This window comes from Tasmannia lanceolata, unplaced genomic scaffold, assembly GCF_043159265.1.
Source record: "Tasmannia lanceolata isolate RefF3 unplaced genomic scaffold, GAP_Taslan_0.1 ptg000048l, whole genome shotgun sequence".
NCBI lineage: Eukaryota > Viridiplantae > Streptophyta > Magnoliopsida > Canellales > Winteraceae > Tasmannia > Tasmannia lanceolata.
The window spans coordinates 2,305,697-2,321,119 of record NW_027518725.1 but is presented as its reverse complement, the minus strand read 5'-3'; the positions used below and the strand labels follow the sequence as shown (position 1 = coordinate 2,321,119).

The window sequence follows — 15,423 nt, the reverse complement described above, 5'->3', positions numbered from 1 at the left end:
GAATCTAACTGACTCGAACTCAAATCTTGCATCTACTTCAAATCTCGCCGACATGACTGAACTTTCCCTTTTTCTTTTTCCTCTTTTTTTTCATCCATTTTTTCAACATCTTTTGTTTTCCTCCTCCTTCCTCTTCTTTTCCTTATTTTCTGTATCATCTATCTGTTTGGTGTCGATTCTCTTTTGCCGGCGTCGATTCTTTTTTGCCATTCTTCTTTATCTTCCTCATCTTTTCTTCTTCTCCTTCCTTTTCTTCCTCTTTTTCTTTTCACTCTTCATTTTTTCTTCTTCCTTGTATATCGAGTTGCAGCAATGGTTGTCGACAATTAGGAGTGCAACTCAGGTTGGGTTGAAGGCCAACTCTAGCCCAACCCAAGATAACATTCCATCAACCCTAACCCGATCCAACCTGAGCCTCGGGCCGAGGATGGTCAACCCTAATCCAACCTTCCTCTATGCAAAAAAGACAAAACGGGATTGGATTTCTACTCATAAAAGTATAGATACCTCTCCCAGTTCTAACCCAACCCATCTAACTCGGGTCAGGTTGAGTCTGGTTGGGTTTGGGTTCACCTATGGCCAAACAGAAAATACAAGAAAAAAAAAACATAACCCTAAGAAAATCACGATAAAATTAGAAGACGGAGGTCAGGTTGCCAAGGCCTAAAGCCTAATCCAACCCGAAATTAAATTGGATTGGCTTTTCCCAACCCAACGCAGGGAAATGCCAACCCAACCCGAGCCAAAATCAGGTTGAACCTGTCGGGGTAGATCCTGACCCAAGTTACACCCAACGGGAAGATGAAAAAAAAGAAAAAAAAACAATTAAAGAAGAGGGCATTTTGGTCTTTTTATCGTAAAACACAAGACAGCCGTAAATTATCATAATGGTGCAACCCAAAGTAATTTCTCCAGGATACCACAATTTTAAAAAGAACCTTCCCAAAAACAGAAGAACAAAAAAAGAGACATCAGAAGAAGAAAGGAACTTTGCTCTCTGGTTCGAAGCTCGCAATAGAAAACGAGGGTTTTGTAGAGAGAGACAGAGAGAGTTTTAGAGGGGGTGAAGGATAAGACATCGAAGGTGCGTAGGTTAAGCACATACTAGGGTTTCATCAGAACCCTCGCTAACGTGAGTCTTTAAATTTTTTTCTTATTCTATGTGGAAAATTGTTATTGCCTTTTTGTTTGATTTTCCTATTCCTAGGGTTTTTTTTTTTTTTTTTGCAGTCAGACCCATTTGGATACAAGTATTTTATAATCGAGGACTGTAAAATCCTCGATTTTACAAGCTGGTTTTAGCTTGTCAAATCGAGGATTTTACAATTCTTGATTATAAAATTAGGGTTTATGGAAACCCACTGCTCAATTTCTCGTTCCTTCATTTCTCTCAGCCGTTGATTGTTGCGTGGTTTTCTCGTTCTTTTTCTGTTTTTAGGGTTTTTTTTTTTTAGAAATCTGCGGATTTTTTTTTTTAGAGATTTTTTATTTGCTCAATTTTTGTTTCTTTTAAGAGATTGGGTTTTTTTTTTTAATTTGTGAAATTGCGTTGGTTGATGTTGAATCACTCTGTAATTTCATCTCACATCGTTATTTTTTTTTAATTCAACAAGTAGTTGTAGTTAGGGTTTTGTTATTTGTCTTATTCTCTTGATTTTTAATGAGTTAGGGTTTTGCAGTCAGGAATTCTCTAGGGTTTATGGAAATTCACGGCTCAATTTCTCGTTTCGTTCTTTTTTAGGGTTTTTTAAGGAATCTGTGGATTTTTATTTTCTTTCGACGGATATTTTTATTTGCTCAATTTTTGTTTCTTTTCAGGAGATTCTTTTTCTCTTTTTTTTCTTTTTAATTTGTGCAATTGCGTTGGTTGATGTCGAATCACTCTGCAGTTTCATCTCAGGTTGTTATTTTTTTAATACAACAAGTAGTTTTAGTTAGGATTCTGCTGTTTCTCTTATTCTCTTGATTTTTATGGCATTTCATAGATTATAGGCTCAATTGTTTTTTGTTTTTAAGAGATTCTTTTTTTTTTAAATTTGTTCAATTGCGTTTGTTGATGTTGAATCACTCTGCAATTTGTTCATCTCAGTTCTTTATATTTTTAATCCAACGAGTAGTTTTAATTAGGGTTTTGTTTTTTTCTCTTGATTTTTATGGCGTTTCGTGGATTACAGGCTCAATTGTTGTTTGTTTCTAAGAGATTCTTTTTTTCTTTTTTTTAAAAAAAAATTGTTCAATTACATTGGTTGATGTTGAATCACTCTGCAATTTCTTCTCAGATCGTTAAGTTTTTAATCCAACGGGTAGTTTTAGTTAGGGTTTTGTTATTTGTCTTGTTCTCTTGATTTTTTATGGCGTTTCGTGGATGATGGTGGTATGTTCATATTTTCATATTCATAGGTATTTGGTGGCGTAGTTTTGGATTCCAATTTTGTGTTGCTACTTGTTGATTTGTTTGCTTTGGTGATAAATTAGGCATAGAAAAGGTTCTGGTAAGGTTTGCTCATTACTTGTTTAGTGATTTGGTTTTAAGCAGGTGATATTTAATTTGCCTTTATTGACCTACTTTGATTTTCATCTGCGAAAGATATTTGCAAGCAAAATTACTTTGGAGAATTTAGCTAATCTTTTTATGTTGTTGATTAGATGCGTATTCAATTTGATACTGCTATCTTAGAAATATACTGGTCAATTGTGAAAGTAAAATTCCACAGTGAATGCATCTATTGTTAGCATGTTAGTTTCATATTAGGCATTTAGGTTACTTTTTAATTCAGTGAATCCATGAATTCATAGCAGTGAGTCGGTTTATTTGATGGGTCTGAATTCTTGTTACTAAAATAAGACTGCATATAGCTGCTTTTTTTCTGCCGACGTCTAGGGATATTTTCAGTTATTAAGTCATTTGAACTTAAACTTTGGCTGATATTCCTTTTGCAAAAAGATTGCAGTGTGTCAGGCTCCTAAGTTTCATGCTCATTGTTTGTAAAATTAGAACAAGCTTGGTTTGGAGATAATCTACAATAGAGAAAATTTTAGAAAATTTTAATATAAACATCTCTGGACCAGCTGCCTCAGTCTGCCTAAAGGAAGTGCCTAGCTGTATCTTTGACATAACTGGGCTGATTCTTATTGTGTTTGCTTCGTTTTTTATTTTTTTCAATGGTGTTATTGTGTTTGCTTTGCTTCATGTAGGAAGATGTGAATGTTTGGTTAAACGTGTTTATAAGCTGGTTTTGGTTGGGTTTATTTGTCCATTATCATCACATCTATTAATGGCGTCCACTTTTTAAGTGTTTGTCTTTTGTTTTCTGGAGTTATTATACTTTATACAAGATATCGTTCGTCTAGAGTGGAGCATGGGAAAGTTGAGAATGCACTTGTTTTCGACAGACACGGTCTGGTCTAAATGTCATTATATAGTAATTTGGATTCGTTTCAGGAAAACCTAATTTTGACCTGATTTGTCTCACTCGTGCCTTTTAGTTCTATACTTCTATTTATTTATTGTTTTGCAAAAATAGACGAGGGATTCAACAATCCTATTCATCATCTCCATCTTTATAGGATCTTGAGAGCTTGGGTAGAGATATTTTAGGGTTAGCGGTGTCTTTGAGTCAAATACGTACACATGTGTTAGGGTTTATGAAGTGGGTCTTACACGCTGACGTGAGTAATCCTAGTTGTGATGTAGTCTTTTAGAATGATATTATGGGGGCTGTGAGAGGCAGATAATTAATGAGTTTGATGTCTATTAGTTTGATGTGCATGATTGTTTAATTTATGGTAATGTGCTATTTTGAAAGATTTATGTTCTTTCCTAAAGTTATAAGTATTGATGGAAGATATTCTTGGTGAAGAATGTTGTCCAAGGAATTCGTCCAGACTCCAGAGAAAATCTTAAGACATCATCGGAGTGATCTAATAGTTTCCTAGCCCATACCAAGGCATTTTTCTAAATTGTACATAGAAAAAAAAAAACTGGTGAAAGGTACCCCCCCCCCCCATTTTCTATGGGAGAAGGCATTTGTGGGTCTGTTTAATGGTCAGTTTATGAGAACTATTCATGATGTTGCTGGTTAACGTATTTATGGAAGATTCTGAATGACATTGTGGTAGTTGTTGGTGTCAAAATTCGAACCGGCTCTCGGGCTGGAGATGTCCCACGGTGAGCTCGACTCCTTCGGTCGACCTGCAGCCCAAGAGAGGACCCGGCGGAGTTTTGATTCATGTGTGTGTGTGTGTGTGGTTGGGGGGGGAGGGGGGAACTTCGATACTTAAGTCAAGACACACACTAACAATAGAACTGAGCAGAGGCTTTGACTTAACCTGCCTCTGTATTCTCTGGAATATTCTCTGTGAGAGGCTCTGTCTCAACACCCCCTGTCATCACCTCCTCTGCATTATCATCAATGGCATCTGGCTCTCCACTAGCAATGACAATGCCTGGCTCTAAAGTGGATACCTTAACAACTGTCGAGACTTCTTCCTCCCCTTCTTGAGAGCTATCCTCATCCTCTAGTGGTAGAGGAGAAGAAGTAGCTAATCGACGCTGCTGAGAAGCTAGCTGACTCATCATAAACTCTAGCTTCTTCGTCATGGCTCTAAGGTCGGAAGCCAAGTCACGAAGAGCTGCCTCCTAATGCATCAACCGTCGTCGGTACTCCGATAATACGCTACTAAAGCATAGACCCACGAACATAACTTGTATCTCCTCCCAACGAATAAAAGAAGGCTCGCCTGCGACACCCTGCTCACCCAACATAAATCTACCCATGGAACTGGGATCTCGTACCACAGTCTCTTTGAATCAGCGAACAATACCTCTGTGATCATAAGCATTGTATGTGTGGTATGCATCTAGTGCGTCGATCCACTCCATACATGTCGTCCTGTAGTCACCGCTCTGCTCACGCCCCTCAAAGTCTGGCACAAATGGTGGAGCCATCTCAAACCAAAGTCAACACTAGCCGATGTACACGAACAAACGGTAGACATGAAATGGGAGCAATGTATGGCTCAAACAATCAGTAACAAGGAGAGACCAATGTCGACCAATCCAAAACAACACAAAGCAATTACAGTAGCTAAGCACTCAATCCACAAGAAGAAATAAACCACAAGCTGAAAGCACCATCGGTCAAAACATAGCAACCACTAACAGCCCACATAAGTGCCACTTAAATACTTACATCCACCGGAGGTCATAAACTGAATCCCGCTACCCAACTGCCCTCCAAAATTCTCTCCTCCAGGATTAGTAAATCTGAGAACCTTCACTAACCTACTCTAATACCAATTGATGCGGGGTAAATGTCGTGGGGGTGAGATTTCCAATTAAGAGCTCAAATCTTCTGTGTTTTAACATTTATTTATGCCTCATCGAAGACAAGGAACAAATGCACAAACACGTATGTAGATAGCAATCTTAGTTCAGTCGTGGGAAATTGTAAAGGTACGTTTGGTCGGGAGTGGCTCGGAGAGTAGTTGAATAAGAAGTCAAAAGGGAGGAGGCAAGCATTTGATTTGTCTGGAATTACCTCGGAGAATAGTGTAAGCAGTGTTTGGTTGCGCGGCATATACTCTGAGAGTAGGAGAATGAGTAGGGGGTGTCCTTACCAATATATATATATATATATATATATATATATATATATATATATATATATATATATATATATATATATATATATATATATAGAGAGAGAGAGAGAGAGAGCATCATTCCCTATAAAATTTAACCAAAATTCCTTGCTTTTGGAAGAATTTGGTTTAAAAGGCATAAAGAGGGGACAAGGAATTCACGTTAGTAAACAAGCAATTATTACATGTGAGACATCCCAGGCCGTCAAAGGGGAGTCCAATGCTATTTTGGCAACCAAACGTGGAATGGCATGTTAAATCAAAGCCAAATTCCGACAGCTGCGGAGCTTTTGTGCAACCAAACACATCCTAAGAAATCCTCTAGGTTGAACCTTATAATGCTCAGGAGCTTGCTAGGACACGAGAACTTTGATCTTAAGGACTACTTGTGACAAATTCCTCTTAGGTTGCACGCTTCTGCATCACAACATCTGCGACTTCGAGCCCTCATCCCCAGTAGTTCTAATTGTACAATTGAAAGTAGAAGGAATATATGGTTCTCAGGACATTTGTTAAACAATTGGATTCAGGAAATGTAAACTCCGGTTACATGAGGACTCAAGCAGAATATTTACTGAACAGTAATGGCCACGTCTATCCCTCACGAATTATAATTCTCATACTTGTCTTGAATCACATTGGCTCTGATTTTCCTAAAGTGACATTTTAATTGCTCAGACAAGAGCCTACACGATAACCAAATATTCTTTCAACACAAGTATTGGAAAGAAAACTCCCAAAGCTGGATCATCAATTTCAGAAACTTCCCGAGCATATTCAAAACTTTAAAAAAAAAAAAAGTGCTGCTATGTGAGCTTGATTGACAGTTTCTAATAAAAACGTGCTGCCATGTGGTCAAAACGTGTAGCTGGAACCCTAATAACCAATGCGCGCGCACACACACACACACACACATATTTCTTGTATTTTATCCCTCTCTCTCTCTCTCTCTCTCTCTCTCTCTCTCTCTCTCTCTCTCTCTCTCTCTCACACACACACACACACACCAATCTCGACACATACCTCATCGCGTTCATTGCATTCTTGCTTGACTTATTCTTGCTTTAACACTACCTTCAGTCAGAGTAGGTTATAAGTTAACACCCATACATGTAACTAACTTTTCAAGTTTATCTCACATGTTGCAGAAAAGAGCTATATAAGCTTGATCCTGAATTTTGACGGCAATTGTCTTTGGAGTTTCATTTCATTTCAACTCGAATGAACAGAGATTGAGAGTATTACAATGTTCCAAAGATTTCGCTGCTAGTGTATGATAGCAATATGACGGACTTCTCTATCTTCGCTGACATGAAAGATGGGCTCACAACCCTTGCAAGAGTTGAAGAGTTGGTTGCTGGTATGCAGAAAGAAAAGGATAATGCTATTAAGAATGTGGGTGATGCAGCCAGACAGTGGTCAAGTGTTGCAGGTATCTTAGTGGCCACAGAAAACAAGGATTGTCTTACACATTTTATTCTGTTAGAAGGACTTTGGTTTGTCAATCAGTGGCTTCAGGAAGCCCAAAAGTGGTGTGATGATACAAATGACAATTTTATGGAAGAATCAATCAATGTGCTACTAAGAGCACTTGCTAAACTGCCTGTAGATTACGAGCAGTCAATCGCTCATGGAATTGGGGTAACTGTCAAGCACCTCCTTGGTCATAAGAGCTTAAAAGTTCAGGAAAGGGCAAGAACCCTGTATGATAGTTGGAATCTGGTGAGGGATAAAGATGCAAATTGTTTGGATGTAGAGAAAGGAGGGTCTTTCCATGACAAAGACCCTAAGTCAGCGGATATCAAAGAAACCACAGAGGGTGGTCTTGATATATCACCTTCCAAAGCAAGTTGTGATGAAGCCAATCATGTGGAGTCGTCTGGTTCTGAAGTGCAGCATTTAAATACAAGAGGTTCAGATGTTTCCCAGTTGGAAATAAATGATGTAAAAAGCTCTACACCTATCCAGGATGTGCCCCTGGCCACTTCAAACCAGGCAGATGCAAATGGGATTGGTGGGAGTTCACTCTGCTCCTCTCTCGTGTCAAACACTGCTCAAGAAAGCTTGCCTGTTAATGAAGAAGCCTCGCAATGTCTTGGAGGAGAAGGAACAACCTCCAAAGGGACACATGGTTCTCTAATTGCAAGAGATAGAAATGTTGATAACAGATTATCTGATGTTTCCAAGTTAAAAGACGTCACTATGGAAACGAATGAGATAGAGACAGAGATGGATATGAATGAGGGTAGCCTATGTAAACACGGTGAGAAAGAACATTGCATTGTTCCTTTGTCTGGTTATTCTGATAATGCTCAAAAGTCTGTGATGGAACCTGCTGTGTCATGTGATATTGCTGCCAAAGAGAGCGAATCTTGCCCCATGAGGACAGTGTCTACTGGTCTTAGCGAAAGCAGTATAGTGGAGCCCCAACTAAAGAGTGCAGCAGTTGATTGTGAGATGCCGAAATATTTGAGTGATGCATTGGAGCTCAAACATGTTATCCAAACTGATGATTGCTATCCTAAGGCATCACAGGATATATCTAACATGTCTATCCTTGGAAAACCAGAGCACCCGGAACCTCTTCACAGGAAGGAAGCTTTAGAAACATTGAGGGATAAGAGCTCAGAAATGGATATGGATTATGGGGTATATGATGCATTGGAAGTTGCTCGGCAAGTCGCTAGAGAAGTGGAGCGAGAAGTTGTGGGCTATAGAGAACCTATCTGTAGCTCTTCGTCTGATAAAACTTCGGAGGGCAAAATGATGCAGTCCAATAGCCCTAATTCTGTCGGAGACAAGCAGGGTGAGTCCATGATTGAACATTCCAATGAGAGTGAATTCCCAACAGAACAAGATATTCCTAATGGTGGTTCTTCTTCTAAAGTGAAGCGCTTGAGAATTTCAAACATTGAGATTGAATCTCAAGATGGTACACAGGATGTAGACTCATCTGAGCTCACGACAGTTGCTCAAGAACCAGCTGGGAATATTAAGAAAGGAATTTGCGATTTTGATCTAAATGAGGATGTTTATACCGAAGAAATACAATGCCCATTCCCAATTCCCACCCTTAATCAACAAATCACCTTGTCTGCACCCATCCCTGTTGTTGCTGCTTCTAAAGGAGCTCCTGGATTGACTACTACACCTTTGCACTTTGGAGGGGAATTAGGTTGGAGGGGTTCTGCAAGAACAAGTGCCTTTCGCCCGACATCATCTCGAAGAACCCCGGATGGTGAAAAGTCGTATTTGGCAGAGGCGAGCAGCCACAGTTCAAAACAGAGTCAAAACTTCCTCAAATTTGATCTGAATGTGGCTGATGGTGACAATGACACAGTCATTGATCTAGTATCAGCAGAACAGGTCCCACTATCATCTGGTCCTTCAGGGGACTCCTCTCTAGAGGTCAGTTCAAGAAGAGCTGAACGGCTTAAGTTGGACCTCAACCGCCTCAGTGAAAATGAGGATGCTTGCCCATTTCCATTTTTAGATCAAAGGGTGGAGGGACAATTTCATCACCTTCAAAATGGAAACTTTTGTCCTTCTCCCACTTCATCCTCATCATCAAGGCATCATCCTTCCTTGAAATACTTTGATTTGAATGACAACCCATCTTATTTTGATACCCATGTTTCTCATGATCAACGGTCTAACCCCGATAAATTTTGGTCCCAAGACAGGAGCACATTTGAAAGCTTTCAACAAGATGACCCCGTTGTTTCGATCATGGGTTCAAGAATGAACGTTGACAGAAAGGATTTTATCAACCAAACTCGGTCCTTCCTGCCAAACGGACAGAGCGTGGACTCTGCCATGAGTACCAATTTGGTAAGATTAGGCAGCGGGCCCCCTGCGCCACCCACGGGATATGGGCCATATGGCTACAATGGCCTCATAATTGGGCCCACCACATCTCTACCACTGCAGTTGTATGGACCCAGCTCAGTCTCTTACATGGTAGATTCCAGAGGAAACGCTGTTATACCACAGACAACTGTTCCTCTGTCCTTCTCAAGGCCTTCTTTTCTTACGAGTGTAACGGGCGCACCATCGGGTTTGAATGGGGTTGGGTTTTCAAGGTTTGGCTTTGATTTGAATTCAAACATTCCATCAATGGAGGGTGAGAGTAGGGAAATGGGGAGCTTGAGGCAGCTGTTTGTTGAAGGACAAAGCAGTTTAACAGAGGAGCAGAAGAAGTCTCTAAAACGAAAAGAACCAGAATGTGGATGGGAATTGAACATGGTTGGTTACAAACATTAGACACCATGGAATTAGTTTTGAGGCAAGGAGGCGTTTAGGTTTTTTTAACCCCAAGGCAGTCTTTGGTTTCTGGTGTTGCCTTGGTGATCAGAAGAATTTGTGCTGAGTAAATTGGCCCACAAGTGGGATGGGCCCCATTAGTATTGTGAGAAGAACTTGGTTAAACCAGATTGAATAAGGCTGGATGGATATATGATTAGATTTATTGCCAGGAAATGTAGGTTTAATTGTTTCTCTTTTCTTTTCTTTTTATGTTTCATAGGGGCCATTGCAGCCAGTGAAATCTGGGTTCATATATTTGTATATCTCATTGAATATTTCTAACAGAAATGAATGAATTGGGTCTTTACACTAAGGATTGTTTGTTTTGGTTATGGGTAAGAGATGATATGAGTTGAACCCAGAAAACAAAGTTGTAGCCAATCTAAATGGAAAGCAGGAAAATGAAATGTTGTTTCTTGTTTTGAGTAGGCTTTCACATGTTACTAAAATGCCCATTATGAATGCATAAATAAACAAAAATATGAAGGCCTTTTTCCTACCTTGGCATCCGTCATTAGGATCTAAGACATCCATAGGATTTTGTGACTGCATATGGGTTACGGTCCAAAATAGACCATACATAGAAGAGGTGATGCAAATGTCACCCTATGCAAGATCAGGTCCGATCCGTTTAATCTTAGATCAAGTGGTATCAGAGCCACTAGATTATACACCATCCAAACCACCATTTTGGATCATAGTTTCAGTTATTACATAAATTATAAAGAGGAAGAAAATTGATAAGCTAAATATGTATATCGACCTTTAGCCCAACAAAGCGAGTTAACTCGGTAAGATATTACAAGTATTGTTCGAGTTAGGTGATGTTAGACGTGAGTTGATTCGATGGTGTGTAGCTGGTGTTTTTCAGAAGTCCGATGTCTATTTTCAGTGATGACAAACAGGTTGCAAAGCAAACGAAAATTTTCAGGGTGGTTAGAAAACAAGCCAAGGTTGAGATTGGTGGGATTGATGTCTTTTTTCCACGTAACTGGGGACTCTCCTCTTGTTTTCTAAATATATTAGGAAAAATCCAAAGAAAATAAATTGACTAATTTTTTGGAAAATTTCATCCCTGCTTGCAAATACCCAAGAACCATGAATTGTGGCCAAATTTGTTTGCTTTTGTATCTTAATGAAACTGCAATCATTTTTACAATGAGGAAACATCTTAGGCCAACTTTTTTTAGGAAACTAATCATGATTTGGTAGGGTAAAAGTAATTTGTCAAAAAAAGTTTCATGTAGCAATTAGGGACTTCTCAAGAAGTTGGACGTTTTTGGGCAATTTGTTAATGACTATTTAGGAAACATTTTACAGATTATGGATTGGCCTTAAAACAAATGTTCATTTCTAAGTTTCTAATGGCCTTAGCAACCCCATTTCAAGAACAAAAGTATACTCCATTTCCAATCTTCCCCAAGTAGATATCTCAATAATAAAAGAACAAAAGGCGACTCCATCTACATGTCTCTAAAAGTGGAGAAATTTTAAGACCCTGTTTGTATTGGATTTTGAGAACAGATTGTGAGTCCAAAACTGATTATTAGACTCAAATTTACGTTTACAAAATGTTCTCAAAGTCCAAAACAAACGGGGCCTAAAATTGAGAATTACTAACCAGAATCCCTCCCTCACTTGAACTATTAAGAGAACCCAAATCACTCCTCTCACTCAATGAAATGACAACGAACAACTGAACTGATGAAAGTATGATTCCTAAATTATAGCAAATCATACGAGTAGATGTCATCTGAAGTCAATTTTTATTACATGAACCCATGCATTACACTAGTAAAAAAACAGAAAAAAAGAAGAAGAGAGATTAAAACCCTAACTAGCTTGAACTTTACATGTAGAAATTGTAAAGTTATTAAATACCAACAGAGAGAGAGAGAGAGGGGGGGGGGGGGGGGACACCCTATCTTTAGCCTTGCATTTTTCTCTATGCTGTAGCAAATGTAGTTATTAAATACTAAAGAGAGGGAGAAACCCCTAGCTTGAGCCTTGCACTATTCTATGTGATGTAGCAAATATAGTTATTAAATAGTAAGTGAAAGAAACCCTAGGTTGAGCCTTGCACTATCCTCTATGGTGTAACAAATATAATTATTACATACTTAGAGTGGTCTATTTGGCCCTGTCTTTAATGACTTCAAATCCCATTTCAGTGGGGTCTGTTGCTTGCACCTCATAGTGAACACCCTCCAATACTCTCCTTAAACCATCCTTTGAGGTCGCATGCAGCATCTTAGCTCTTATTCTTGACGCAGCTGGAGCCCTAATAATCAAATACACATTCCTAACATCAATTAACCTTACAGTAATACCCTTCATTAATGCAAATTAATTATATGACAAGATAAATTTTGGTCATGCTTAGGCCGTGGATCCTATTAGGATGATCCTAACCCTCCAATCTGAAGAGGGATTGCACTTAGAAACCTCTACTGATCGGAGATCTGCGGGATGCAACCTATTTAAGTTGTGGCCCATCAAATGAACGGTTTGGACCATCCTAATAAGTGGACCCCACTGTACTTTTTGAAAAAAATACTGGACTTTAGATCAGGGGTTTAGGATCATCCTGTGGAGATGATTTACGCGATGCAGCCACTTTACATTGTAGCCCATCAACTGAACGGTTTGGATCATCCTAAGAACTGGGACCCACCGTACTTTCTTAGAAAATATTGGAATTCTCAGGCGCACATCATTTGAGAGAGATACTAACCAGGCAATGAAGAAGATCTTGCTCTTCTGGCACTTATCAACGGTGACAAAATCAAAATCAAAGACGGCATATCGGCAATCATCGTCCGGCAAGGCGGCGGTGAGATCGTCATATCCCTCGGCGGGCCCACCCACCTTATCTACCATCACCACCTTTGATCTCTCATCAATCTTAAACACAATATACCTGTGCACCTTCTTTCTCTTCATCTCCATAAAATAATTCCGGCACTCGTCAGACACAATCATTCCCAAAGTCGCCTTAAAAAAAAAAAAAAAATTAACATTCAAAGATCAATAATTAATCAATCAAAAAATTAAAACCCAAGTGTCAAAATTACATTTTGATAGAAATTCATCTTAAAAACTAAAACATAAACATTCAAAGATCAATACATGAATCAAAAAATAAAAATAAAAATAAAACCCAAGTGTCAAAATTCCATTTTGATAGAAATTCAATCAAAATCAATGTGATCATACCATCTTAAGAACTAAAACATCAACATTCAAAGATCAATAAATCAATCAAAAGAATTAAAACCCAAGTGTCAAAATTCCATTTTGATAGAGATTCAATCAAGTGAATATGATCTTACCATCTTAAAAACTAAAACATAAACATTCAAAGATCAATACATCAACATTTAAAGAACAATAAATCAATCAAAAAAATGAAAACCCAAGTGTCAAAATTCAATTTTGATAGAAATTTAATCAAATGAATATGTCTTTACCATCTTAAAAGCCATCGCCATAGTTGAGAAGTTGTTTGATTTTTTTCTTTCTCTGGTTCTTTGTAGAGAGGGAAAGATTTAGTGAGCACTTTATATATGGATATGATTCCATAAATGCCACTGATGTTTGTGAAAATTACAGAGTTTTGTATGATTGAAGTTTACTTAAAATGACTACATTGTCCTAATGGCAATAGAAAATCTCGTGGATTCGAATCAATTAGACATCCCATTAATCAAATGATTAGTCCTTTAATGGCCACATAATCAGAAGAGTTAAAAGCATTTAATGATGTAAACTGTCACGTGACATCTGGCATACTGCAAGTCTGCAACGTTAGGAATTGTAAAAGCCCTCAAAAGTAGGGCTGCAACTTGAGCCGGGTTTTACCCGACCTGCATCGACCCGACCCGAAAATAGCCTGGGTTGGGTTCAGGTTTCATGGGTTTCGGGTCGAGCCGGGTTGAGCAGTCAAAAGCCCGCATGAATCTCGGGTCGAACCGGGTTTGAAGGGGCCCGACCCGACCCGACCCGAGTTACATAAGTTATTGTATGTACATTTTTTTCTATTGTTAGTTAAAAGTTAAAAGTGAAAACCCACGGACCCACTGTTATTGTATGTGAGTGTAATTTCTGCTTCTATGAGTTGAGTTGATTCAAGTATTTGATTCAGCATTGTTTGATTGTAATTACAACATTGTTTGATTACAGCATTGTTTGATTCAAGTGTAATGTGAGTGTAATTACATCATTGTTTGATTCAAGTGTAATGTGAGTGCAATTTCTGCTTTTATGAGTTGAGTTGCCTTGCCAAACAAGAATTTTCCTTAAAAAATTGCGTCAACGTGGAAAAACCTGACCCGACCCGACCCGAGATTTATCATGGGTAGGGCCGGGTTTGGGAATCGTGGGTTTTCCGAAAAAAAAACCCGACCCAACCCGAGATATTTCTCGGGTAGGGTTGGGTTCTCCAAAACCCGACCCGCCCGACCCGAGTTGCAGCCCTAGTACTGATGAGGGGTGTAAATATCATTTCCTTAGATTATTAGTCCTCTAAGTTTATTATTGGTATGGTCGTAATATCATTGAAAAGCAAGGGGGCTTTGGAAATATCCTTTAAGAGCTATCCTTTCCTTTGTAGTAATTAAATGGGAAATGATTTTTTTTTTACCTGGGACAGCCCCATTTCTGTAAAAGAATGGTCGTAAATAAACGAGAGTGGGTCTGTCCCAAGTAATAAAAAAGGTGTGAATAAATCATTTCCCAGAAATGGCAAATGATAACACTAGTAATATTTTTTGGAGGAAGTGATATATTTAGCCCTTTTCTTCCCTGGGCCACCTCATATACCGTATTTATGATTACTCTCTTGCACTTTCAAGGGGTGCCCCTGGAAGTTAAGGGGACGAATATATCATTTCCATTTACTTTATATTTCATGTGGGCCCCCTCTCGCCCGCTTCTCTTAGAGTTTATCAAACCTTTGCTTAAAAGCCACGCTAGAGATATAGAAACCCTTTACATTAGATTGGTCACCTTATACATATATAAGAAAGTAAATGATATTCACACTCCCTTGCCAATGTATTGATTTTGATAATGGCACTCCTCCTCACTCCTTTTTAGCTTTTACACTATTCTATTAGCTATTAAAAGCCATTACGGTTCACAATCAGCTATCAAATTTTAGGAATGCAACTTGGGTCGGGTTCAACCCTAAAAAATGTCGGGTTTGGATCGGGTTGAGTTTGCCCAACGCGGGTTGAGGTCGGGTCGGGTTCAGGTTGAGGATTTGGGCAACCCGACCCCAGTGAAACCCGACATTTTTTTATCAATTTTTCTTTTGTAAGCTTTAAAAACTCGGGTCTGGTCGGGATTGGTCGGGATTGGTCGAGTTGAACTCAGGTCGGGTCAGGTTCAGATCGGAAAAAAGGTTTCTCAGGTCGGGTTGGCCTCAACCTGACCCAACCTGACCGAGTTGCACCCCTAGTATCAATAGCTAAT

General features: G+C 38.9%; 2 protein-coding genes across 3 annotated transcripts; one reads left to right on the top strand and one right to left on the bottom strand.

Annotated features, from left to right (window-relative positions):
• Positions 1-943: 943 nt before the first annotated feature.
• Positions 944-10,261, top strand: LOC143864280 (uncharacterized). 2 transcript variants are annotated; one of them, XM_077375195.1, is made up of 2 exons: positions 944-1,084; positions 6,792-10,261. In XM_077375195.1, the coding sequence occupies exon 2, from the start codon at positions 6,928-6,930 to the stop codon at positions 9,904-9,906; it is 2,979 nt and encodes a 992-aa protein (XP_077231310.1). In that variant the 5' UTR covers positions 944-1,084; positions 6,792-6,927; the 3' UTR covers positions 9,907-10,261. The 2 variants fall into 2 exon arrangements, with proteins under 2 accessions (XP_077231310.1, XP_077231309.1); XM_077375194.1 differs by having other exon boundaries at positions 953-1,132.
• Positions 10,262-11,697: 1,436 nt separating this feature from the next.
• Positions 11,698-13,543, bottom strand: LOC143864230 (actin-depolymerizing factor 5-like). The gene is made up of 3 exons (XM_077375126.1): positions 13,419-13,543; positions 12,683-12,942; positions 11,698-12,229 (listed from the first exon to the last, which is right to left on the bottom strand). The coding sequence occupies exons 1-3, from the start codon at positions 13,437-13,439 to the stop codon at positions 12,079-12,081; spliced, it is 432 nt and encodes a 143-aa protein (XP_077231241.1). The 5' UTR covers positions 13,440-13,543; the 3' UTR covers positions 11,698-12,078.
• Between the last annotated feature and the right edge of the window lie 1,880 nt (positions 13,544-15,423).

Bases quoted from the DNA above. Each gene is read 5' to 3' on its own strand.
- LOC143864280 (XM_077375195.1), top strand. From the start codon at position 6,928: ATGACGGACTTCTCTATCTTCGCTGACATGAAAGATGGGCTCACAACC.
- LOC143864230 (XM_077375126.1), bottom strand. From the start codon at position 13,439: ATGGCGATGGCTTTTAAGATG. The intron at 12,943-13,418 runs GTAAAGACATAT...TTTTTTTTTAAG, and splicing joins TGGCGATGGCTTTTAAGATG to GCGACTTTGGGAATGATTGT. The intron at 12,230-12,682 runs GTTAGTATCTCT...TTTGATTATTAG, and splicing joins AAGATCTTCTTCATTGCCTG to GGCTCCAGCTGCGTCAAGAA.